At 42.6% G+C, this 26,575-nt stretch overlaps 1 protein-coding gene across 1 annotated transcript in view; it reads right to left on the bottom strand.

Moving 5' to 3' along the window:
• Positions 1-26,575, bottom strand: part of LOC107113983 (neuropilin and tolloid-like protein 1) — a 53,104-nt gene that overhangs the window by 5,775 nt on the left and 20,754 nt on the right. Inside the window, exons 3-4 of the mRNA XM_015415398.1 lie at positions 18,490-18,543; positions 15,886-16,023 (exon numbers count right to left, since the gene is read on the bottom strand). Coding sequence (XP_015270884.1) covers positions 15,886-16,023; positions 18,490-18,543 — 192 coding nt within the window. The remainder of the gene's footprint in view (positions 1-15,885; positions 16,024-18,489; positions 18,544-26,575) is intronic.

Below are 26,575 nucleotides of genomic sequence, written 5' to 3'. Positions count from 1 at the left end.
TGTGCTTCACATGATGCTCGTGGGCATCATGGAGCCTTCCAACATCTTTCCTGGCAACTGCAAAGTGTTTTAGAAAGTGAGTGGGGCCAGATGGGTCTTTTGCCCTTCAGGGCTTCTGATTGGCCATTGGGGATATAATTGGGTGTACGGATCTTTTTGTTATTTTCTTTCATTCATTCAAAAAGAAAAGGGGGAAGAACAACAAGGGGAAATATTCAAAATCCAGCAACTAAAAGAAAAGAGCAACAAGGGAAAATATTCAAAATCCAGCAACTACATAGAAATTAGAAAAAGGAAGTATACATAGAGACAAAAATATAACAACCATGGCATAAGTTTCTATAAAAGGTTTCCAAATATTTAAAAATAAGTCCTTACACAATTGTCATCTATATGCCATGCATTCAAATATTGATAGAGTTCTAAGGTCCTCAATCCATTGATTTACTGGAGGTGGGTGGGCATTTATCTCTCCAATGCTGTAATATGAGTCTTTTAGCAGTAGTAAGGGCATGAAGGTTAGCCTCCAAGAGATGGACAGATAGATTAAAATTGGCTGTGCAGATGTAAAAAAGCATTACTTTGGCAGCAGCCGCCACCACTACACAAACATCTTCACTGCATGACTGAAAGCAAACTGTGTGTCTGTAAAAAAATATCTTTAAACAATATTTTTATTTTAAAAGGCATCCTGCTAAGTAGAGCTTCTGCCTGACTTGCTGAAGAGTTACTCTTAGAGTTATGCACGCCCTCCCTCCTAGACATTTGGTGGTTGACTCTGCCTTGTGGGGCAGCCATTGTTTAGTTATGCCCAACCCCTTGCATCAGAATTCCAAAGGTGCCCACAGGATCAAAAAGGTTGGGCACCCCGGGGTTATAAAAGGATTCTATAAAGTAATAGTACATTGCATAAAATGGCTTAATCGTTTCAACTTCTGTTCTGATTTCGTGATTGTTACAGGATTATGGTTTCAATCAGTGAGTGAGAGAGAGAGAGACATAGACAGAGAAAGAGAAAGAGAGACAGAGGATGTATCCCAAAGTCCCAGATGAGCCCAGCTTAAGAATTCAAATGACTGATGTATTAATGAATTAAGAGCTGGCTCAGCTCTCTGTTTTGTCTCTACTCTGTTGTGAGCTTGATGCACAGTCTGCCTTTAACAAAATAAAGCACCACGTGAACATTTACGCATTTGTCTTTTCATTTGTTGGTTTATGAATGTCAAAAGGAAACATTTTTTTTCAAAGTACAAAGTACTTTTCCAGAGACTGGGTGGATTGAGAACCAGGGCCACGGGCACCAGCCACTCTGCACCAGCCACAATTACTTTTGTGGCAACTGTGCAGATTTCCCCCACCCAGTGGTGCACTGGTAAATACTAAACAACCAGCTCTCGGGGAATGGGAGAGTATGCATTTATATATGCACATAACTTTATTATACATTTTACTGATATAAAGGATGTGTAGCACACAATTTACAAAAAAATAATAAAATATACAATATTCTTTATTGTAAATTCTATATAGCCAGTTGATGCTCACAGAATGCTTCCGTTGACTTTTGTCGAACTCTTGTATCTGTAGCCAACCTATGCTTCCAATTCACCCATGATTTGACAAATGGCATTGTATCCCAATCTGCTAAGTCTTCTCCCAATACATTTATTGTCATTAAACCTAATATGTGATCTACTGTTGAACTATTTCACAATTTCGTCCAAATTATATTCATTAAATTGAAATCTCTTTCCGCTTCAGCACTACTGACTGCTACAGGGAGGCATTCTAGAGCTCCTGACAAGTTTTCATCTAGCTCTCAAAATTCCTGAAAATTTAAAAATCAGCTCTCATGAGCTGCCACTAGCCAGTTCCAGCCCACCACTGCCCCCAGCCATCCAACAACAAACTGAACCTGAAAAGGAATTGTACATGATTAGGCCATTTCTGGCCTGGCCAGTTCTCTCTATACATAGGAAGTTTGTCAGTTATCTAATTCTTCCCTGAAGTATAGAATCAATAGCTGAACTATGCATCACAAGAAACTCAAATGTTTACAAACCCCAGTGGATAATAATGAAGTATATAGCACATGTATTGGTAACACTGCCACAGAACAAATTCTGCACATTAAATAAAAATTGTACTTTAACCACTGTAGTTGTTCAAACTTCAATTACTTTACCTACTATAGTAACAGTGCAGTCCTATGCAGAATTATTTTTAAAAAGTGGGTTTAGATTGGAGTAATTATGCATAAGACTGTACAGTTGATCTCTTATAGACTACATTTCACCATGTTGGAATGTTTAAACTATTTATTTATATTATTTACAAAATTTATATCCTTTATGCCCTTACATTTATGAATCCATTAAACTATGATCCATTCACTTCATAGTCCTTCTTTTGGATTTACAAAATAGATTGAGCTGCAGTACAGCATTATGTGCTGCTTCAAAGGATTATTTAAGAGCTTTCTATGCTGTTAGCCAAGGAATGGGGTCACATGACAAATTAAAAGCAAGAAACAGCTAGAATTAAATCCCCTTTTAAAGAAAACTTTGTCTGTTCATTGCCCAAATCCATAATAAAATATATATTGCCAGGGAGGGAAATGTCCAGTCCAACAAAAACGATGAAGTCAAATTTTATTTCTCTTTCAAGGACTTTTCTGAGCTAAATATTATTTTATTTCTAGTGTGTGAGACTCAGCACTTGGTAGTAAATTAAAAGTGTCCACATTTATTGGGAGATGTAAACAGATATAGAATGCAAAGTTTGTTTTGATTTGCTCATGTTTCCACTGTAGATCCAAATTAAATATACTTCTTTAAAGCATTACTGTAAAATGCCTAGAATTTCTTTCTCATTATATATAATCTCCTTATCTACAACACACTGTTTATTAAACTGACTAATACAAGGGAAATCAGGATGAAAAGGCATGAAAACCAAATCCTTTCAGTAGGAGCAGTTCAAATACGTAACTGAAATTGTGGTGTGTTTCTCTGGGGGAGAAAGAGAGGAGAGAGAGACAGAGAGAGAGAGAGAGAGAGAAGGAGCCCAGCTGTCAGTGAAATATGGAACAGTGTGTCCATCTTGGCATGGAAAATTGCTTGGAAGGCCATCTGCAATGTGTGAGGGACATGGTGAGCCCTTCTTATAGACCTGAGTTTAACTGGGCTTCAGTGTTGAAGTCCAGCCATTGTTCAAACTGAGTGCAAAATTGTGATTCCATTGGACCAAGGTTGTAAAACTGGGATGCTCATGGGTGGGTTCAGGTTGGTGCAAGTGAGGGTCTGAGGCCTTATTGATGCTGTGGTCAGGAACCAGGCTGTGCATGCCTAACTGCACTGATCTATGAGGGAAAGGGCACCTGAATATTTATGAAATGACCACTCAGGGTGGATATTAAGTTTTAGCTTAATAGCTTGGTGAGACCCAAGAAATGGGCGAATGGCCTTTTGGGCACATAATTGCTCCAACTGGAATTGCATTTGCAAGTTAGAAACAAAAGGAGTTTGATTACTTTCTGTTGCAGATCTAGATTGTTGTATGTTAGCAAACAGGTGTGAAGAGCTCTCAGGAGACTATCAAAGGAGCCCCTGCTGATGTCTTACTGCTGCTTCCAGGTGTTAAATTGCCTCCTGCTAAGGAGCCTGTTTGGATCAATAGTTCCTTGGTTAAGCGACTGCCAGAGTTTGAGGGAAATATATTTTCTGAAGTGCTTTTACCCATTGCCCACTTTCATATAGAGGTACAGACTATAGTAACACCTGTGGCATTATGAGATAATGAAGGACTGTTCTTGAATAGTCCACCATTCATCATATGGTGGTAGGTTTCCAAACACTACCTTGGCAAATGCTCGGAGATTTTAGGGGTGGTGCCTGGGGAAGGCAGAGTTTGCGGAGAGGAGGGACCTCAGCAGGTATGTGATGTCATAAAGTCTTATCTTCAAAGCTGCCATTTTCTTCAGGAAAACTGATCTCTGTAGTTTGGAGATCAGCTGTGATTCCAGGAAAATTGCAGGCCCCACCTGGAGGTTGACAACCCTAAGCTGGGGGAGGGTGATGGAGTTGGGCATATTTCAGCACAGTTCATATGCATGCAAAGATAAACAAAGCTGGAAAATAATTCCTGGATGTATTTGGAGTTAGAGTGGTCTCGCCAAAATGAAGGTAACTGTGAAAGATGGCCTAAATCAGCCCACCCTTAAAGAGGAGAACAATGTATGATGTAGATCAGCCATTTAAATAAACTAATTTAACCCAAGTTTGGTTGTCTTGTGTCCTTGTTTGGGGGAGATTCTGGAGACAACAGGTCTAGAAGTCTGTATACGCCAAAATGCAACCCCTTCTTTGTGGGTGAATGCCAAATCTATGTGTTATTGTACAGAAGAAGAGGAAGAAGAGGAAGAAGGAGAAGAGATTGGATTTATACCCCGCCCTTCACTTGGAGCAGCTTATAAACTCCTTTCCCTTCCCCTCCCCACAACAGACACCCTGTGAGGTGGGTGGGGCTGAGAGAACTCTGACACAAACTGCTCTTTTTCAAGAAAAGCTGGGCCAGAGCTTGTGACTGACCCAAGGTCACATCAGCAGGTGGAAGTGGAGGAGTGGGGAATCAAACCCGGTTCTCCCAGATTAGAGTCCACATACTTAATCACTACACCAAACTGGCTCTCAAACTGGCCAAAGGGAATAGTATAGCATCAGAATCAGTCTTAGTTCCTGTGACGACCCCTTATATGGGGAGGTCTGGTTTCCCTTTAAAAGTGTTCTTTATGTTTTGTTCTACTAGGGTATATCTGGCTGCCACCAGGAAATTTAAGGCTTTCCAAACCTTTATTTCTTCACTTTGGCTCTTACTGGGTAGGTAGGTCGAGTTTAAGGCTCATGAGGATCTATGTGTTCGTAAGGAAGTATTTATTTCAGAGTTGGCATACTTGAATAAAGAAGATTTATTGAAATAATTCATAAATAAAAGGGTAGAACAATGTAACCAGTAAGGTGAATCTTTTTAACAATTGCTTGGTGTCTCACACAAGATCTGCTCCCTTCCTGACAGGGATTTTTCAGGTAACTTTGTAACACTTTAACTCCAGGACATAGACGTAGACTGTTTCACTCCAGTCTGTCACTCAGACTTTCTTATAACTCTGAACAACATCAACAGACAGCTTAACTGATTTCACAACGAAATGCTTCTCATTTTTCTCATACACAGAACTTAACTCCCTGCTTCTCTCACAGACCTCAGAACTAACTCCTTAACAACTGTCTTTATCAACTGTCAAACCTGTAACTGTTACTCTTGACAGACATACATATTCATCCACTCAGAACTACTTCAAAAACCCCTCCCCCTCTCTGTCAATCACCAATCACACCACACTTGTCTCTTCAACCACTCTAGTCTACTTACCATGCAACCAAACTTTTAAAGAGACACACACACAGAGAAACAAGGAATCGTTACAGTTCCATTGCAGTCAGTCTATAGAATTAACTCATCATAAGAGTTGATACTTCTGCTTCACTGAGTTGCAAAACAGGATAAAACTAATCAATTGAAAATAAACATGGAAACCCAAAAGGCATACAGCTCCTCAAAATTGGTTTAAACATTTCAGTGTTTTTGTTAGAGCTGTGATTTGTGTATTTAAAGCAATAAATAAATATTTAAAACAATAAAAAAATAAAAAAATCAGGGACCACAAGAAGGATTGAACATTGCCTACTAACTGAAATACAGCACAATAACTCATTGAGGAGAAACCCAAATTATTAGTTGCAGAACACTAATAACAGATTTGTATGTATGTATGCATGTATGCATGTATTTATTTATGTAATAACCCACCCTTCTCCCCAATGGGAACCCAAATAATCTTCAGTTAAGTTCAGTTTATTGTTATGGTTCTTAAACCAGTCATACAAAAGAAGAAGAAGAATGCCTTTACAATATTCCAAAATTTTAAAATACATCAATAAGCCATTAAAAACAGATTAAAATCTAATCTAATGTTTAACTGTCATAACTACCTAACTACCATAAAATTTCCATCATCTGGGTATCGCCATACAGAAACTGGCTACTTGGTAGGTGATCTTGGGGTTTCTATCAGATAGACCAAATAATCTTACATTGTTCTCCTCTCCTCCATTTTATCCTTGCAACAACCCTGTGAGGAAGGTTAGGCTGAGAGTGTATTACTGGCCCAAATCACCCAGCAAGCTTCTATGGCAAAGTTGGAATTCCTACTGGCTCTCCAGATCCCTGACTGATACTCGCCACCACATCATACTGTTGTAATACCAAATATTGCAGTTAAATGTTTTTCCTGACATCATCATTCATACTCAGACATAACTGCCAGAGCTTCAAATGTCAGAATCAGTAAATTTTTGGTCCACACAGCAATAGATGAAACAGTCCACCTTTGGAGGTACTAGAAAGATCTCAGTAGTGGCCTGTGCTGATAGAACATGATGCAGTCCTGCGCTCTGCTATGCAGAGGCAGTAGAAAATATGCTGATGCCAAGGGAAGGAGAGTCCTGCTTTAACAAATGGAAGAGACACTGTGAGATATACAAAAGGCTTTGTCAAGACTGAGAAGTAGACAAGGCCACAGTATATCACTAGTCAGGTATTTTACCTGCATTTGGTATATTTATTGACCTTGAATACACTAGAAGGTATTTTGTTGAATAAAGGAGGTATTTGTTCAGGGAGAAACTTTGCATTTCTTTTGTATGGACCCCCATATTGTGAACCATTGGATTTTTCCTCCTGGCCCACTAAAGTCTGATAAGCCTGTCCATCCTGCTGAGCCTAGATGTTTTTACAGTGTCAAGTTGGCAACTGTAACCGAAAGCTGCAGCAAAGCCAGCCTTCCCCCCCCCCAGGCTCCCCCCCCCCCAATGTCCAACTCTTCCTGGCTTGTCCATCATCAGATGCTGCAGCTTGTTATTACAGCCCGCAACTCTTCTTTTAATATAATCCTGCATGTGTGCCAACAACTCCAGGGGGCCCATAACACTCTATTATTATTGTACCTTTTGGCATGCTCCCATATTTCCACTGTAATTTGTTGTTATTTCTTCTACCTTTTTGGAGTGAGCAAAGATACACAAGATTCGCAAGTGGCTGGGCCTCGGAAAAGTCACCATATTGGCAGATTACTGGCACAGAGTAGAGCTGATGGGTCTGAAGAAATCTGATTAAACTCCAAGGGGGTTTTTACATCACCCACAGCAAAAACCAACACTAAAGTTGCAGGAAAGTTTCTATGAAATTCAAAGGCTGCTGTCCTGCCATGAGACTCTACTACTTGAAGCCCTAGCCACCTTTTTAATTTAGATTCTAATTACCTTTCTTCAAAGACTCCTGATAACACGGGAAAGACTGCTTAATGCTTGCATGTCTTGTCATCTTTTTCATCTAATTATCTTACACAAGTGCCGTCTTGAGGTTTTACATCTGCTTAAAAAAGGCTCTGGGTTCTAACTAGAAGCAGAGCAACAGTTTGCAGTGAAATAACCTCGTACAATTAAAGCTTTAATTCTTACCAGCCTGCAATTTTGTGTAGCTGACAGCTGAAGCTAGTGGGGGGGGGACCCTGTTTCCATTTAGAAGAGTGTCTGGAAATAAGAGATTGATCTAAACATCCCCCCCTTCCTAAATATGAGCAGCTTCTCTACTAATGACTTGGAAGAAGCTTCAATATCTCCAGTTGCTCAACAATTGAACAGGGGAAGCCAGGGTCATGTTTCTTTTAAAAAGAGATTCTATGCTGGCTTTGAAGGATGCCTTATGAATACAAGGGATATGAATGGAATTAGCAAACATTACTCAAGCTGATAATTATATAGATGTGCTTGGGAACAGCAAAATACCAGGGCTCTTCAGTACAGATATAGTTGTGAAGGGAGAAGAAGAATGCCATTTGCTGTATAAAAATGAAGATGGCCTTCAAGAGAATTGCCCCTGCTTATTTGGCACTGCTTACAATAAATCAGGCCAGTCTCTATTATGGAAGCAGCCAAAATGGGAGACTTCATTCATATCTGTGTTGCAGGGAATTTTCAGCAATGTCTTTTTTATGTTTAAAAAATAAGAATGTTGGTGTAAACACATTACCCAGCATCTACCAAATACAAAAATAATGTAGGGTGGCCAGATCCCTAGTGGAAGCGGGGATCAAACTCTGCCAGGCCCTGTCTTCAAGCCACCTACCAGCTGGCCGGGGGGGGGGGTTACCAGTAGAAAGAGAAAGGCCCAGGCCACATTACTGGTGTCACACAGGAAGTGATGTCATCATGCCAGCAACGTCTGGGCGATGCTCTAGTATTTGGGCAAAAACTCTACAGCAGAAGCTGGTTTTACCAGAGTTTTTGCCCAGATACCAGAGTGTCACCTGGAAGTCACAGGCATGATGACATCACTTCCGTGTGATGCCGGCAATGTGGACTGGACCTTTCTCTTTCTCCTTGTAGACCACCCATCACCCACTAGTTGCCTGGCAACCCTACTTTGGACCCAAAAGAACTACATACATTACATTTTTAGTCTTACAACTAGGAGTGAAACCATTGATCAGGAAAACACAGTTGAGTCTGCAGAGGGGGAAGTGGTAAAGTTCCATTATGTAAGTGGTCAACAAATGCAGTGTCAGTTCAAGTTCTTATGAATGGCCAATTTCAGTCCATAATACGAATGGGGGCGTGATCATTGGTCTCAAGGAAGTTAAAGGAACTGAATATAGTACCAGCAAGATCATTCCTCATGAACATCAGGATAGAGACTAGTGTCTCTTAACTACAGAATATGGATAGTTCAGATAAATGGGAGTTCAAAGCATGGCCCTTTCTACTCGGATACCACAGCTCTGGAACACCTTTCCTAGAGACCTCCAGCACTCTATAATTAAAGGCATCAGATTTAAACACTAATTTTGTCATGCCTTTTGGTTCAAGATTGGTATGCGGCTAATATCTGCCTTAATTTTTTTTTCTAATTGTTCCATTGATTTTGCTGCTATCATGCACTTATTTTAAATGAATATTAACTTTATTCTCATATTACCCACCATTCTGAATGATCTTTTAGTTAGAGAAGTGATAGTTTTCTTAAATAAATAAATAAATAACTACATCAAAAACTTTGTTATGGAACAGAAGCTCTCAAATTAAAACAATAAGCATGAACGGAAAGTTGAACAGTGTAAGAATGCTCTGAGAAGAATGGGGCTTCCCTTTGCTCCTTTCATTTGAACCCACTGGCAGTCACTAAATTAATGGAGCAATTTGTTCCCCAGCATCAGATGTTTCTAACTTGGGAAAGTTATCCTTAACACTGGACTGCTATTCTGAATTCACTAGATTTCCCATCATATTGAATGGTTTCTCTTAAAAATGTCCTGGCATGTTTACCCTCCCTTCATGTGAGAGATGACATTGCTTCCTGGCTTAATGATTTCAGCCCAAGATGCATAAAAGACAGTCTCCTATGCTCTGTCTCATTGAAAACCCTTTGTTCCAGCGAGACACCACTTAGCAATACTGGTTGTGATCTCAGGCAAAAGATCTAGTGCACATATTGAGATGGTCACATCGCTGTGAAACTCCTTCCCCTAAAGATCTGCTAAAGTCTGAGTCAGAGCCATATATGTATTTTGGTGTGAAAGGGCCACAGCACCTTGGCTTTTGTACAATCATTATTGATATGATTGCCTTGTGAAAGTACTACTCAGGAAATATGTGGCCTCATTTTTAAAAAAAGAAGGATGGTTTTCTAGTATTTTACAAGATGTGATCAGTAGCTACTTTTAAATGTCTGTGAGAAAAATATATATTAAATTGTATTATAATGTACTAGCCTCCAGGCCCATTGCAAAGTCAATGCAATGAGCTCTAGCAAGACCCCAGGGCTAGGGCTGAAGCCATGAAGGCCGTGGAAGTCGCCATCGAGACCCTTGTTGTCTTGCGTGGGCATGCCAGTGGCAGGGCAGTCAGGCAGTCAGAGGCATGCGTCCTGCCACCGGGTGTGGTGAGAGGAGCCCCCAATCTGCGGCACACTCACCATGGCCTTGGCCGGCGCCTCCATGGCTGCCTTCCCTCCGGAGAGGTGTTGGTGGTTCTGCTGCCGCTGCAGCCACACTGGTCGGAGCTCAGCAGCCGCAGACATAAAGCACGGGGGCTGAGCATGGCGCATGAGGTTCGCCGGCAGTGGAGAGGTCAGGTGGGGGAGGCAGCCCTGGCTCATCGGCTCCAGTGGCTCTCAGAGGCAAACGCGGGAGCAGAGCAGGCACCAAGTCCGGTAAGCGTGGACGCGAATGGAGCACGGGGAGTGGCGGGGCTGCGGAGCAAAGTTTTGCAGGGCCGCCAGGAGGTGGCACCCAGGTCTTCCTCCGGCTTGGCTGGCTGCCACATCAGAGGCCCCAGCCTTCCTGTCCCCATGACTCGTACCCTGTCAGCCTCACCGTGCAGGCTGCCAGCTGGCCGCTGTGTTTCCCAGCTCCATGAGCAGCCTGGAGTGCCCTGCAGGGCAGCAGGCACCATTGGGGCGGAGGCTGGGCGGTGAGGTGGTGGGCCTTGGAGGCGTCACCCAACGGGCCCCTCCATTCTGGCCAGTGGCTTCCCGGAGACTGAGGGCAAGTCAGCGGGTCTGTGGGTGGGACAGAGGCGACAGAGGGAGGCAACGTGACCAGGGGATTGGCTCTCCTCCTGAGCAACAGATCAGGGACCCAAAGCCTGGGGAGGCATGTGGAAGAGTTCACATAAAAACTCAAATATATATAAGGAGAGATAAGCAGTCTACAACATACATTGGCACACAATGTCCCAATAGCCACATTCTGGGAGATAAAGGAAGGGGATGAAGAAGCAGAGTAGCTCGGCCCCCTTCCAGCTTATGTCCCATCCCAAGGGTTGCTGGCAGTGGGGCTAGGACAAATAACCCCCCTCCGACACTGGTGTTATGTAAGTCCATGGTACTTTGGGACTTTCTGCTTAAGCAGAAAGTAGACCTGGCATGCATGACCGAGACCTGGGTGTGAGATGGGGAAACAGTAGCTCTCTCTCAGTTGACTCCTCCCGGGTTTTCGGTCCTTTGCCAATTGTAGACAAGAGGGCAGGGGAGGAGTGGCGCTATTAATTCAGGAGGCTTAATCCTCCAGGGCACTCCTACCACTGAGGATCATGGGCATAGAGTGTGCTAGCCTGGTGATCTGGTGGGTGTACCAACCACCTAACTCTGCAGCCAATAGCCTACCATCCCTGATGGAGGCCATGGCAGGCTGGACATTGGAACACCCTAGACTGATAGTCTTGGGTGATTTCAGCGTCCATGCCGACAATGCGACCTCCACTCAGGCGATGGAGCTAGTATCATCCATGGTGGCACTAGGGCTCTCCCAGTATGTAACGACTCCCACTCACCAAGCCAGACACATGCTTGAATTGATCTTTGTGGCAGGGGTTAGAGTGGACCAGATCACTGCGCAGTGCCATGGTTGGACCACTTCGCCCTGAGAGCCCATTTGAATGTCTCACCCTGACCCTGCTTAGGCAGCAAGCATATTTTAGCTTGCCTGTGGAGCCAAATGGACCCAATGTGGCTTCAGATGGCTCTGTGGGATCTGATGCCCCCTGGCAGCTCATTAGATGAGCTCATGGAGGATTGGCACAGCTGACTCTCTGCAGCCATCCATGAGATTGCTCCCCGATGCCCTCTATACTCCCACACCAGGCTGGCACCCTGGTATACCCAGGAATTGCGGCTGATGAAGTGAGAGCTAAGATGGCTAGAGAACTAGTGGTGGTGTGCCCGCGACAAAGCTACAAGAACATCTTATAAGATGTTTATGAAGAAGAAGAAGAGATTGGATTTATACCCTGCCCTTCACTACCCAAGGGAGTCTCAGAGTGGCTTACAAACTCCTTTCCCGTCCTCTCCCCACAACAGACACCCTGTGAGGTAGGTGGGGCTGAGAGAGCTCTGACTGAAACTGCTCTTTTGCAAGGACAGCAGTGCGCGAACTATGGCTTTCCCAAGGTCATCCAGCAGGTGTCAGTGAAGGAGTGGGGAATCAAACCCTGTTCTCCCAGACTGGAGTCTGCACACTTAACCACTACACCAAACTGGCTATTATGAGATCCTATGAGATGGCAGTCAAAGCTGCGAAGAAAGAGTACTATGCAGCCTCGATTGCGTCTGTGAGCTCACACCTGGCTGAATTATTTAGAACAATTCAGTTTATGATGACGTTGCTAAAAAGCAGGCCAAATGTTAGGGAACTGGATATTGGCTGTTTTACAAGATGTGATCAGTAGCTACTTTTAAATGTCTGTGAGAAAAAAAATATTAAATTGTATTATAATGTACTAGCCTCCAGGCCCGTTGCGAAGTCAATGCAATGAGCTCTAGTAAGACCCCAGTTATGGTTTATTTCAATCCACTCAGTCTAGAGGAAGTTGCCAAACTGCTCTTAACTGTACGCCCTACCATGTGCCTTCTTGACCCATGCCCACCATGGCTCATTAAAGCTGGTCACGATGGGCTCCAGGGTGCCCTAAGGGAAATTATTAACAAGTCCCTCTCAGAGGGCCTGTTCACTGGGAAACTTAAGGAGGCCATGATTCATTCCCTCTTGTAAAAAAATCTTTGGATCCAACTGAATTGGCTAAATATCGGCTGGTTTCCTAATTGCCCTATTTGGGCAAGTAAATCAAGAGGGCTGTGGCAGTCAAGTTACAGAGCTATTTGGATGACACTTCCATCTTAGATCCCTTCCATTCTGGCTTCCACCCAGGACACAGGATGGAGACAGCACTAGTCACCCTCATGGACAACCTTCGGAGACACCTGGACCGAGGTAGATCACCGGTGCTATTGTTGGACCTGTCGGCTGCATTCGACATGGTTGACCATCAGCTATTGATCCACCACCTCACCAACACTGGAATTCAGGGGCTAGCCTTAAAATGGTTCACATCCTTTCTACAGGGTTGGAGATGAAGGGTGGCATTAGGGGAACAGCTGTCCCGAAGGCATCCACTGATCTGTGGAGTGCCCCAAGGGGCAGTACTTTCCCCGATGTTATTTAACATCTATATGCACCCTCTTGCCCAGATTGTCTGAAGGCATGGGCTTGGGTGTCACCAGTATGAGGTGGCTTCTATCTGTTGTTGGGTGGCCAGTCTGACTCTACACTGGAAAATCTAGACTGGGCATTGCAGGCTGTGGCTGGTTGGCTTAGACTGAGCCGACTGAAATTGAATCTGATGAAGATGGAGATCCTGTGCTTGAGTTGGGTAGTCCGGGGGTAGGAATCCCACTCCTGACCTTTGATGGGGCACAGCTGATGCCAGTGTCGGAGTTTAGGAGCTTGGGAGTGCTCCTGGATGCCTCCTTAACATTGGAGGCCCAGGTAGCAGCGAGTGCTAAGGCAGCCTTTTACCATCTTCAGCTGATTAGGCAGCTGGTTCCCTTCCTCAAACATAACAATTTTGCAACAGTGATCCATGTGATGGTCACCTCAAGACTGGACTATTTTACATGGGGCTGCCCTTGTCTCAAATCCAGAAGCTGCAGCTAGTGCAGAATGCTGCAGCCAGGCTGCTGATGGGTCTCCCTATGTGGGAACACATCCAGCCTGCACTGAAGGCACTGCACTGGCTGCCAATAGCATACTGGATTTGTTTCAAGGTGCTGGTTTTAACCTTTAAAGTCCTATATGGTCAGGGTCTGTCATACCTAAGGGACTGCCTTTCCCCACATGTTCCCCAGAGAGCACTGTGTTCAGGGATGCAAAATCAGCCAGCTCTCCCAGGCCCAAAATAAGCGAGGCTGGCAACAACCAGGGTCAGGGCCTTCTTGGTGGTGGTTCCATACTGGTGGAATGAGCTCCCAGAATAAATCAGGGCCCTGTGGGGCCTTTTACAGTTCTGCAGGGCCTGCAAGATGGCTCTCTTCCACTGGGCTTTTGATTAAGAAGCCACATTATACACTGAGGAGTGTCCCTGTGCTGTTTTATAAATAATTTTGCTTTCGTTTTTATCAACTTATGTTCCAGTGTGTTAGGAGTATTTTAAATTATTGTTATTTTATATTTATTTATGACAGGTTTTAATTGTATTTGTATGAAATTTTATGTAAGCTGCCCTGAGCCTGCCTCGGCAGGGAGGGCGGGATATAAACCGAATTAATAAATAAATAGCATTGCATAAGGACAGCCATGGAAGACATTGCTGTCAGTGGCTAAAGACATAGTTAAAACACCAGCCTACAGTTTTAGAAATACAACATGCACTGGCTATTAGTTACTGGAAATGAACGTTAGCATATAGATATCAGAGCTGGGTCCTTGAAACAGCTGCCTTGCCGTTGCTGGTAGTCCAAGTGATGGGGGTTGAATCCAGGCAGCCTTTTCACTCAAGTCTCTACCAATTTCCCCTCCTTACTACAGCTCTCATCCTGCATGGCTTTTGGCCTGGGAGGTCAGGTCCCATGATCACTAAGCCAAAAGTGAGAAAGGGTGGAGCTGCCAAGACAAAACATTGGAATTTCTTTACTGTGTAAGTGAACTGCATTAAGAGAGGCAGCTTATGGCTCTTGCTCCTCAGACAGAGAAAGGAGACAACAGATGAGATAAGACCAGCAGCTGTCATAGTGCAGCCCTGCTTATTGTTGGGACTGTTGACACAGAGCACTATGCTGTGGCAGAGGGAGAGAAAGAGGAAAACAGGAGGAGAAGGGTAACTCAAACAAATTTACTTTTGGTCACACCATTTTACATGTCTTTAAATGCATGTTTTAGCTTTTAATGTGTATAGTCTGCATTTTATCTGGTTATGTGACTAGAAATTGCTATACAGGAGACTAGTTGTTAGGAACCAATTGGTATATGAAGGGTTAAACAGGTAGCCCTGCAAGCAGGTAGGAAACCCCCTTTTAGCATTGGGGAGAAGGAAAAGTTAAAGAATGATACTTAGAATGACACTTTAGAAATGTCAGTTAGGGATATGATGGAGTAAGAGTGTATTGAGTGGTGCTGAAGAGTCTATTTTGAAGACTAGGGAATTAGGTAGAGAAAGGTTTTTAAGGTGAACACATAGTTCTTGAGAAGAGGGGAAATGGCAGCAGCGCAGCAGCAACTACTGTTACAGCCTCCTCACAATTAAGGTATCTCTCTTTTTTGAAGATAACAGTTCTTGATATGCTAACATATCCTGAACTGTTACCTGTGTTTCTGAGTATTACCTTCTCAATCAATCCACTTGCTCAGGTTGCTACAACAAATTTTACGAGCAATGCATGTTTGAATATTCTATATATATTTTCTTCATAATACATTTTATTTTGAAAGAACAAGTTAAGAGTATCTTGTTCACTTCTCTCACACCTATTACCGACCTCCTGGGATAAGCATGGAAATGATTTGTCCTGAAACTAGGACTTCACAACAAGGTTAAGTAAAAGAAAACACAGAATACTTCAAAGGTGCCGTTCAAAGGAAGTTCTTGGTGGTGGCATCAGAAACGGAAAAAGAGGTAGGTGGAAGGGCAGGGGTCAGTGAACTGCTTTACTAGGATCCGCTATGTAGGCAAAACAGGCAGTGGCCAAAGAAGTTGTTGCTGGCCTGTTTTCCTACACATGGTGGCTCGACTGGGATAAGCCCGTTTCACCACAGTAATTTCCCTTCCCTAAAATATACTTACAACTCTAAACAGCATTCCCCCCACACACACCAAAGCAAGAATGTTTTATAACAAGGGAAGCAGATTTACCATTTAATAGAAATATGAAAAAAGTCTTCAAAGCGTTTAAATGTAAGAATGATTGTCTAAGATCAACAACGTAAGGAGCAACACATACCTTCTATAATGTAGACACACTCTCTGTCAGGAGGATACTTGTTGGGATAATTGGGAGAAGTGAAGATGCCTCCTTCTGGGTATTTTGTCCACGTTCCACACTGCACTGTCTTTTGTCCTTCTGAAGTGGCTTGCTTTTCTGGGGGAGGGGGGTGACACAGGTATGGACACACATTAGGACATCTTTGACTTACATCCATTCATATAGTCTTTTTTTAAAAAGTTTTATTTAATATTTTACAGAGTATATTCATACATATACTGATATTTATACACATATGACATAACGGAGTCTATTGCTTATTCTTTTCCTTTACCTATTTATATATCCTCGCCCATCTTTCCTGTAATATTTTATCATCTTTTCCTTGCAGTATTACACTCAGTTTGTCCATTTCTGCCACTTCCAAGGTTTCATAGCTAATTCCTTTCTCGTTGGTATCTTCTCTTGTTTCCAATACTTCACTATTAAATTTCTAGCTGCTGTGAGAATATAGGTCAGTACATATACATCATTTTCTTTGTATTCCTTGGGAATTATATTTAACAAATAAATCTCTGGACATGGTTTTAAATTGATATGTAACATTTCTGTTATTATATTACTTACATTTTGCCAAAATCTGTAAATTTTTCAACATTTCCACCACATGTGGAAGAAAGTCCCTACGTTCGTTTTATATCTCATACAGTTTTTATTTGATGTTTTATATGCTTTCGCTATCTTTTCTGGTGTCCAATACCACCTATGAAACATTTTGAATATATTTTCTTTAAAGGTTATTGCTCTCATTAGTTTCATTGTTTTCCATATTTTTTTGCCAATCATCAGTTTGGATGGTCTTTCCCAAATCTTTCATCCACATAATCATAGAATTCTTTATTGTTTCATCATATAAATATTCATCTAGTAAAAGTTCAAATTTGGATTTTTAAAATTCCAGTGTTTTGTCTTTATTATATCTATCCTGTAGTTGCATTTGTTCCCACCATGTAAGGTGGAAGTTCTTGGTTTTTAAATTTTCTATTGATCTTAATTTATTATTTTCATCAAGCAGTGTATCATATGGGATAGCTTAATCCTTTGACATTAATTTAGGATTTATAAATGATTCTAAAGGTGACACCCATCTTGGAATTTTTGTATAGTGGTTATCTTTTATTTCCTTCCATATTTTTATTAGTGCTGTTCTGAGAATATGGTTATGAAAGTTAGCATGGATTTTATCTTTTCCATACTATAGGTACGCATGCCAGCCCATATATAGGTCATGATCTTTTAAGTGTAGAATTCTCCAGTTTTCTAGTTGTATCCAATCTTTGATCCAAGCCATAGTAGCCGCTTGATAGTAAATACACCAGTTTGGTAAGCCCAATCCTCCTCTTCCTTTTTTATCTTGTAGTATCTTTAATTTAATTCATATGGTCTTGACTGGAAATGTGGTTTGTGATTCAACCTGTGGCTATCTTCTACTCACTGTGGACAAAGCAGCAACCCTTCACCAGGCATAAATAGCCAGGCTGGAGTCACATCATCCCAGATCTTCTCTAGAGAACATTTAAAAAGGAACAATGTATTGAGAGGGGGCAGAAAGTGCCCAGGTAGCAAGGGTTTCCCCCCAATATCTACTTCCCTGTTCCCTTATCTCACAAAATATACATCCTTATGAAGCCATGCTCCAGACTTGCTGCCTACACTGACAAAGAAGATGGAATCAGTTAGATATGCTAGGAAACCACTGCAGAGTCTTTGGAGAGATTTATGGATGCTGAAACTACATGGTACTGTTACAGGAAAGCATTCATCCCTATTGTTCAGTTGTCCTGATCTGTGGGTTGGAACTGAGGGACACATCAACACTCAGATCTTGTATCTGGATTGACACAGTCATGAAAGATACCTTGACATCCCTGTTCAGATGCCTCAATTGGTTTTAGGAAGCCTTCTTTTCTCTCACCCATCCCACCTCTTGTTTCTTTCCTTTCCTCTGCAGCCACAGAGACACAGGACGTCAAGAGTGAGGCAGAAATGTACCTGGTAATGTATTATTTTGGAATGCAGAGCCTTGTCACCATAGATCTAGAGTCCTGTTTGATATTAACTAGAGATGCTGGTTTCATTTTTTTAAACCTTCATGGTGTATGGTTTTGAGCCACCTCGAACTATTTGCTCTGCAGGTATATTTCTGCATAGTGCCTGCTAACAGTCTTTCTTTTCTTGATCTGGGTTGCAGATTCATTGTGGTGTGTGTGAAAGGGAAATGATTTTACTATGTAGCTGGGGTGGTGAACTAAGACTACTTTCTCTACTTTCAAACGCTTGGATTTCCTGACTGGTTGTATAAACGTAGGTTCTGCTATCTAACCTTGCTCAAATGTGAAATGCACAGTGTGGAGGACAACATATTCCAGCCTGTCTTTTTCTGACCTTGATGCAAGTGCCTGCACAATACATGCTGATCTTCATAGGCCTGCCCTGAAATTCAGCGCTATCATTGCACTATTTTTGTTCCTTTAAAAAAAAAAAGTCAACATCTTCAATAATTTTTTTAAGTTATACCTTAAAAGATTCTATATATTAAGAATATACCTTGTAAAAACATACCTGCTCCTTTTTTTGTTGCCCCAGCCCAATGTAGGATGATAAAACTTGCTACAACTGAAAAAGAAAGAACCATCTATTACTTGCAGCACTGAGCTGGTTACAGCAACACAGATATAATATTCCATTTCCAAGGTAAGAACACACTCAAGAAACAAGGAACCACATGCTGCATTTTGTGGCTGCATTTAGAAATTGGTGGTCTCTTACTGCTGATCAGGATCAGCTCTGTGATGAGCTGCAGTCCACCAGTGCCTCCCCACCCCACCCCGTGCTGCCCACCCTCATCACCTCCAGTCTATTCAGTCTTCTTTGCTTGAAATTATGCTGGGGAGCTACTTTATGGAGAGTTTCAGGCTATGATCCAAATATTAAAGCCATGCTGTTACAGAGTGCTGAAGACAGTGTATTCTTCACAACCATCATTACTTATGTTATTACTGTCTGACATTCAGCTTACACAAAAGACATGTGATCATAGCCTGATTTAACTTATTTGACCCATTCAAGCCAAATCACAATGTCATCATCTGCACTGAACACTACATATTTCCAGACAATGAATATCCTATCTTCCAATTTTTAATATAGTTTTTCATAAATATTATATTTGGTCCATTTGGATTACTTTTGTAGTAGTGCAGTCCTTCTGAAGTGCTGGTGGAAGTATGTGGGCAGCCTAGTGTTCCCTCTAAGCTGAGTTAGTGTGAGCTAGCTCACAGCTTTTTAGCCTTTGGGTCACAGATTTTTGTTTTAGCTCAGGAGGGATGGCTCCAGAGCAAACTTATATATGCAGCAGCCAACTCACTTGCTCACAATTTTAATGCCAGTAGCTCACAAAGTAGAATTTTTGCTCACAAGACTCCACAGCTTAGAGGGAGCATTAGCATAAATTGTCAACTCAAATATTATTCAAAGGTGTTCTAGTAAGATAGGAATTAATTGTGCAATCTTAAGAACACTTTCATCCTTCTAAGCCAGTTGACTCTGCTTAGGAGGACACTGTAAATAACTATAGCAGTATTTTTAATGTAGATCTTTTCTGTTGAACCATAGTAGCTGCTGAGAGGAAAAGTCTGGTTTCAGTCTAAATTGCAATCTAAATCTCCTCTTGATACCTGTAAATTATCATCTGGCAGTAGGTGCATAATCACTGTGTTGCCTGAGCACCACATAGGCAAAAGGAACTGCTGGCCTGATCCTTGGCTGAAAAGTATACTACAGCCCATATGTCCAGCTAGATCCCAAGTCTTGAGGAGCTAATGGCAGCCTTTTGATATTATATAGCTGCGGCTTCATGCTAGGCTCTCCAGTCCAAGTCAATACTAACAAACATAATTTTCCTATGGATTCCTGAAGCTCTGTACCTAAATCTCTGTCTGGCCTGACTGCACTGAAACATCTGCTGAGCCATTCTCCTAATTTTATTTCACTGGAAATCTTGCCCAAATGGCTACTGTGCTTTTGGCTCAACTATCAGCCACTCATCAACATGACAATGTCCTAGACTATAAACTAGTTTTCATGCACTACTATTGGTGCCCTACTGTTTTGATGCACTCAGTCCACTTTACTGTTTCATATAACTAGTTGACCTGGATGGAATGTACATAACCATCTGTATCAGACATATCTTTCCAAGGATGTTGGTTGAGCACTGAGATGCATATCCACATCAGCTGAATGTCTGGATTTCCCTTGCTGCATTAGAATGCAAAAGTTTCAAAATGTGGAATGACTTCCTTCCTTCTTTTTCATAGCAGTGTGTACTTGCTGTATTTTTCCAACAGCTCCCTTCTCTTAAAAGTATACATTTCCCTCTTTTTATAAACAGTTGCCAACATTTATGAAGAAACTACAGCCTTTTAATACCCCCAGAGACATCTGTCTTTTAATATCATTATTATATGTAGCTTAGTGTTGCTCATCTAGGGTTTTTTTTTTAAGTCTTCCTAGTTAGCACACTGTATGATGCAGTCAATATAAAACAAATCTGTTAGAAAAGCAGGATGTGGGATTGTGTCTCTGCAAACAGGATTAGAATAACTAGTCTTTAGAACCCTTTCATCTCCTTATTCTTCAATGATTCAGTTGCTTCATGTTAACCAAATACCATAATAATTCCAGTAAAGTATGACTGACTTATCATTGGGTTAGGAGTTGATTTGCAACCTGGTCCACTGAGCACTTATCAAGCAGATAGGGATGCTAAAAGGGAGGAGGTCAAAGTTCTAGGAACCCACGAAACCAAGCTAACCACGTAATTTGTTTTTATATGCTGTTTGGGCTGGCTTTGAAGGGTGTGATGAGGAGGCACAGATGGAATCTTTCTCAGTGGCGCATTCCAGCAGCCTTGCCAGCAGAAATTCCCCTTAGGAGGGTTTGTACTGGCAAAGTACTTCTGGGAGTGGGGGAGGAGAGCTGACTCAGTGAAGGAAATACTGGAATAAAGGGAACTCACTGAGGGTATAACTTTCTGTAAACTGCAAGGTCTGTTTGTGTAACATCCATATAGCCATTAGTACTTAAGAATACATTTACTGGATATCATTTGCAAGAGAAAAATGCAAATGATATTTGCAAATTTTGTTTCCTATTCAAATCTTGCGTGGTTTTCTACACTCCCCACCCCCCCCGTCTCAAAGACAGATGGTTGCAATACATAGGATTTTGTAACCATTATGGTTTGAAACAGGAGCATAGCGTAGTTACCCATTTACTAATGTGTATTTTATGTGGAACAAAGTAACAAAATAGGCTCTGAGCTTACTGAAGCTAAGACAGCGCACACGTTTCTAAATAATACATAGGTTAGCTCTTTATGAATCAATGGAGCTACAGATCGAGAGCTTTAAAAACTGGTTATTTTTATAGTGAACACATGTAACTCTACAACCCTATACTAATCAAAGTTGCAATAACTGTGAAGAAATTAATTATGGTTCTTGTTTACATTTAGATATGAAAATGTTAACAGATTATCTATTTATTTATTTTATTTAGAAGAAGAGAAGAGATTGGATTTATACCCCGCCCTTCACTTGGAGTCTCAGAGCGGCTTACAAACTCCTTTCCCTTCCCCTCCCCACAACAGACACCCTGTGAGGTGGGTGGGGCTGAGAGAACTCTTGACAGAAACTGCTCTTTTTCAAGAACAGCTGTGCCAGAGGTTGTGACTGACCCAAGGTCACATCAGCAGGTGCAAGTGGAGGAGTGGGGAATCAAACCCGGTTCTCCCAGATTAGAGTCCGCACACTTAACCACTATACCAAACTGGCTCTCCCTCGCTATATATACCACCCTCCCTTGCTAGTGGGCTCAGGGCAGGTCACAAGACATTTCACAGTAAAAACAATATTAATGTATACTACTACTACTGTTGTTGTTATTATCAATTGAGTAAATGTGAACTAAATTCCACTGACCTACACCCATTCTTTTACCTTCAAACTAACAGACTTGCAGGTAAAATGAGAACAAACTGTTGAGTGGATATTCCTAGTGAGTATCACATGGCACTCTGTCCTTCTTTGTGGGTACCAGAAAATGTGGTTAATCATTCTTTAGGGTCCAAAATCAAGTTTGGGCATTTAGGCAACCTAGATGAAACATTACAGTGGACCTGTGCCACCAATATACTGCTTTCTAGGCTTGGCCTACTAACATCCCTTTGTGTGCCCTGATCCTTGATGGGACCTCTTTCTCCCATTGTCACAAATGTGCTACACACACACACAATCCTATAGAGTCCTAATGATATCCCTTCCACACATCATAGGGCCTAAATACATTTCACACTACCCATAGGGATGCTAGTGAAAGCCTTGCCCAAATGTCATCACCACCCTTGTCAGAACCTTCACAAGCACTTATCGTAGGAACACTGCCATTACACTGTGAGTCTCTGCCCCCCCCCCAATCAGCAACTACTAGGGATGAAGAAAGCTGCAGCATTTCAATGCCATCCCATGCAACAACTCATATTGAAACACATATTTGCTGTCACCCATATAGCAAATGTTAAGCATGTTTTGACTCACAGAAGATTCTTCTGGCATATAAATTCTCACAGACCATTGCTGCTCCTCTAGTCATATTTCTGGGGAATAATTGCACATACCCTTAAGCTGCAGTCAGAATTCATTACCTAGATATCTTTTGCTTTCTTACATCATTCAACTGTCCATCCAATACCAGCTGTTTCAGAGCAGTAGATACCTAGTCGATTTGTTCACAATATGTACCTCCACCTCACTGTACCCTTTATGGAATTACCCTACAAAGCCTAAGTCAAAGGTGGCATTGTAATTTGTACATAAAGCAGTGGATAGCTCTGGGGAGCAGGATAGCTACATTGCTTCCCCCCTTGATTTTTCTTTTTGGACTTGATGAACTGTGCATAAATGTTAGAGTGTACAGTCTACAGAGAGGAGGCTGTCACAAAGAAGGAAACTATCTAGTCTATAGGTATGTGGAGAAGCAATTTGTTGGTTTCACAGAATACCTCCACTGTCACCAACAGGTTTATTTTTTGAAATCCCAGCATGAATGGCTGCTGAGATGCTACTTCACTCCAGCCATCAGTCCATTTTGGGGTGGCCATACTAGGTAGGCCTACTAACTACTTAGCAACAGCATTTATCAGTTACTTGAAATGATGTGTTATTCTCCATTCTCCTTAGATAATACATCTCATGCAACAACTTATATAAACTGGTTAGATGTCTAGCACTATCTGCAAGTAAGGCCAATCCCATTCAGGACTTTGTATTTATCAAGAAATTTAGCTTATATATAAATGAAAGTGCATATATATTTCACCTTAAATCCTTACAGAACTTTTCAGAAATTTTATGATCATTTCATTGTAGAAATGAAAGTACCAGGATTCATAAAATGTGTGTGACCTAGCTGAGGGGGACTATGAGAGTTCAATCCAGATGCCTTGTTTCTTGGTTTGTTTGTTTTTTTCTAATAAATGCCGTTCAGTCTGGTTGACACATAACTCCAGTTGTGCCCAGTCAAGACTGGAAGGCAAAGTTTATGCCAAGAGCTACAGAAAATGTTCTACAAAGTTAAAAAGAGGGCATACAGACAGACACAATGAAATTCACTGAATATAAATTTGAAACCATGCCTTTTTATTTTTCCCCCTTAAAGCACATGACTTAGTCACATAGCTATTGTGAATGTGACAATGATGCATCAAGCATTCCAAAAATGAGGAACACCTTTCTCTTTATTGTTCGTGGAAGGGGTAGAGTCTCAAAAAAAGAGCATCTTGATCTGAAGAAGACTATACTGTGAACCACTGGCTTTAAAAACTAATACTTTCCAAATATTTATATTAGTTTATGATATTATAAAAATTCTGATGAACTCCAATGACTTGAAATCCCAGTCCTAAAGGCTGTAGTATATTTTAATGGCACTTACTTCCATTTAAAAGGCTAATGTGTGGGCTGTATGTATAAGTATTTACAGAACTACAGTCTTTATACATATAATTGGTAGTGAGTGCAATTGGTTTGGGCAGACTTTGTTTTCAAACTGGGTTAATGATCACAACCGTAGTGAATCCTGGATATATAACCCCTATTTATTACTCAGTTATTTCCATCTGAAAAATGGGAATAACATTGTCTTACTGCTGGTCATTTTGATCACAATCAAGGTAAAGGGTATAACCCATATCAAATATGTTACTAGCCAAAGTCCCTTTGATTTGTAGTCAATGGAACTGACATTGTAAAGCTATTATACATGCTTATTAGTTGCAAAGCTCTTTCATGCTAATAACTTGGCTCTGGTTACACATAACTTCTAAAATTAATTCTATTCACGTGATTGGAAATGTACCTGCTTTGTTTTTAGCTGTTGACTTCCTGCGGCCTTCATGAAAGAAGGGGGGCTGAGGACTGCTTATTCATGAAGGTTTAAAGTAATAAGAGTAGCTATCCTGAAATCTTCATTCCTTCCTTTCCACTATTCACTGTGCAAGATGGAGCTATAAAGACTACCTGGTGACTTCAGTTCAAATGCCTTGTTGCTTATTATGTTATCAATCAACTTCAGGCAAGGTAAGAAAGAACAGGATAAATCAGTAGATATTTATATGTATATTAAAGTTATCGCTGATTCTCCCAAACAGATTGGTGTCTCAGCATAGCTTTGTTGGTGGTCAGTGGGAACCCCCTCCTCCCTTCTTCGCCAGCAGAAAACCTGGTTGTCTCAACCACAGTATCAGAGGCATTTCTGCACATGTTTCGAGGGCATGCTCAAATGGGATTAAATTGGTTTAAATCCAAGTATTTCGCCTTGTATTGTGGGATTAGAGGTCCTCCAGCTTTAGTACATCTCTGTCCAGGGTCCAGCGTTAAGGAATCCGTTCATAACATGCTAAATTTTCTGACACATTCAGCACCATGGACAGCATCCCCAGTTCTTGGCGCGACGCAGACCCCCCCCCCTTCACAACTTTCGCTGAACTGTTTATATAACACAGCCCTGCCCGAAAGCATTTTTTAAACAATGTCGGAGGAAGCCCGAATCATAACCTGTACACACACCCCCGCCATTTCTTAATGGTGATGGCCACCGCTGTCCAAGTTCAGTAGCAACAGTGTTAATCCTGAGTAATGACAGCCACCATTGAGTTTCTGCGCTAGATTAATGTCGAAGTCGCGGGATTGGCACCAGGGATGGATGTGTGTGTGTGTGTGTGTGGGGGGGGGTAAACATCTCAGTGACGAACCCAAACTCTTGTTACATTACTCCATGTAAGAGCACAGGATTTACATTTAGGAAGTATAAAAGGCAAATCCATTTTTCTCGCGTTGAACAGACTGGCACGGAAGGAAGTCCGACTGAAATACACCAGACGAACTTCCAGATCGCAACGGAGGGTTGCTACCAGCGTGGTGGCAGCTGCCTGATCTCTGCTCCTGGACTCATTACGTGGCTCGATCCCCTTGCCACTAGGGCAGCTGACACCTATGCATTTTTTAAAGTGTGTTCCTCGCGGCCTAAAAAATTCACAGCTCAACTATCGGCAAAAACAAAAGTCAGGAGAGTTTTGCTGCAGGTCATTCCCCTCGCCCCCCCCCCCCTTTCCGCATGATTCTGAAAGCCACAAGCTCTTCCCAAACCCAAGGGACCCGTTCACTGGCTCGGCTGTCCAGCCAGCTTTCTGACGGCCTAGCAAGTGAAGAGAGGGAGGGAGGGAGGGCAGAGTGGGGAGATTTACACCTGCGCCACGAAGCTGCCCGCATCGGTTTCCTCTCCTAGCTGGTCCCGATCCTACCCTGAAGGAGGCGGCGGCGGCGGCGCAAGGCAGGGGCGCAAGCCCGACGGAAGGCAGGAGCGAGCAGGCGAGGTACTCACTGTGAAACAAGCTGCGCCCATGGATCATGTCTGTTCCTTACACAAGGGGCTTCGCTCTCCACTAATTCCATTTAGAGACGGGAGGGCTTCCGGCGCTGGGAAGAGGATGGAGCAGAGCCGCCTGAAGCCCGCGCGCGCTGCACACCGACCCCGAGGGGACCCGCGTCTCTCTCGCCTGCCTCCTCTCCTCTCGCCCTCTCCCGAGGATCAGCCGCCCATCTCTTCTGTCGCCGAGCTCCGGAGCTACCAGCATCGGGTCCTAGCAGCGGCAGCAACTTCGAGCGCCACAGGGAGTCTGCATAACTGGCCGAGAAGGGCAAGCGGGGCGGGGGGGAAGAGAGCGAGGGGGAGAGAGAGAGACCCGGACGCACCACCTCGCCTCCAAGCGCTGGCAGTCCACCACCAGGAGCCACTGGGGCTGGGGAGGAGGAAGGCTGGTCTCACTCTGGGCCAGAAACTCCCCCCCTAATCGCCAGCTTGGTACAGCACCCCCAGCAGACCCAAGTCTTTCCCGAAGAACGTCGAGGCCAACCTCTCCCAGTCCTTGGGGCTCCTGTGCTGCACGGAAGGGAGGACGAAGGGGTCCGACATCAGTTCCCAGGGCTGGCTTCTCCTCCTGGCAGGGTGAGGGGGTGAGGAGAGAGATCCAGACGGGGATCGGGGCGGGGGGGAGAGAGATCTAGTCGCCGAGGGGGGAGGAAGTCCT

The sequence above is a fragment of the Gekko japonicus genome, unplaced genomic scaffold (assembly GCF_001447785.1).
Source record: "Gekko japonicus isolate JY-2015 unplaced genomic scaffold, Gekko_japonicus_V1.1 scaffold1124, whole genome shotgun sequence".
NCBI classification, from domain to species: Eukaryota; Metazoa; Chordata; class Lepidosauria; order Squamata; family Gekkonidae; genus Gekko; species Gekko japonicus.
This window is presented reverse-complemented; position numbering and strand designations above follow the sequence as displayed.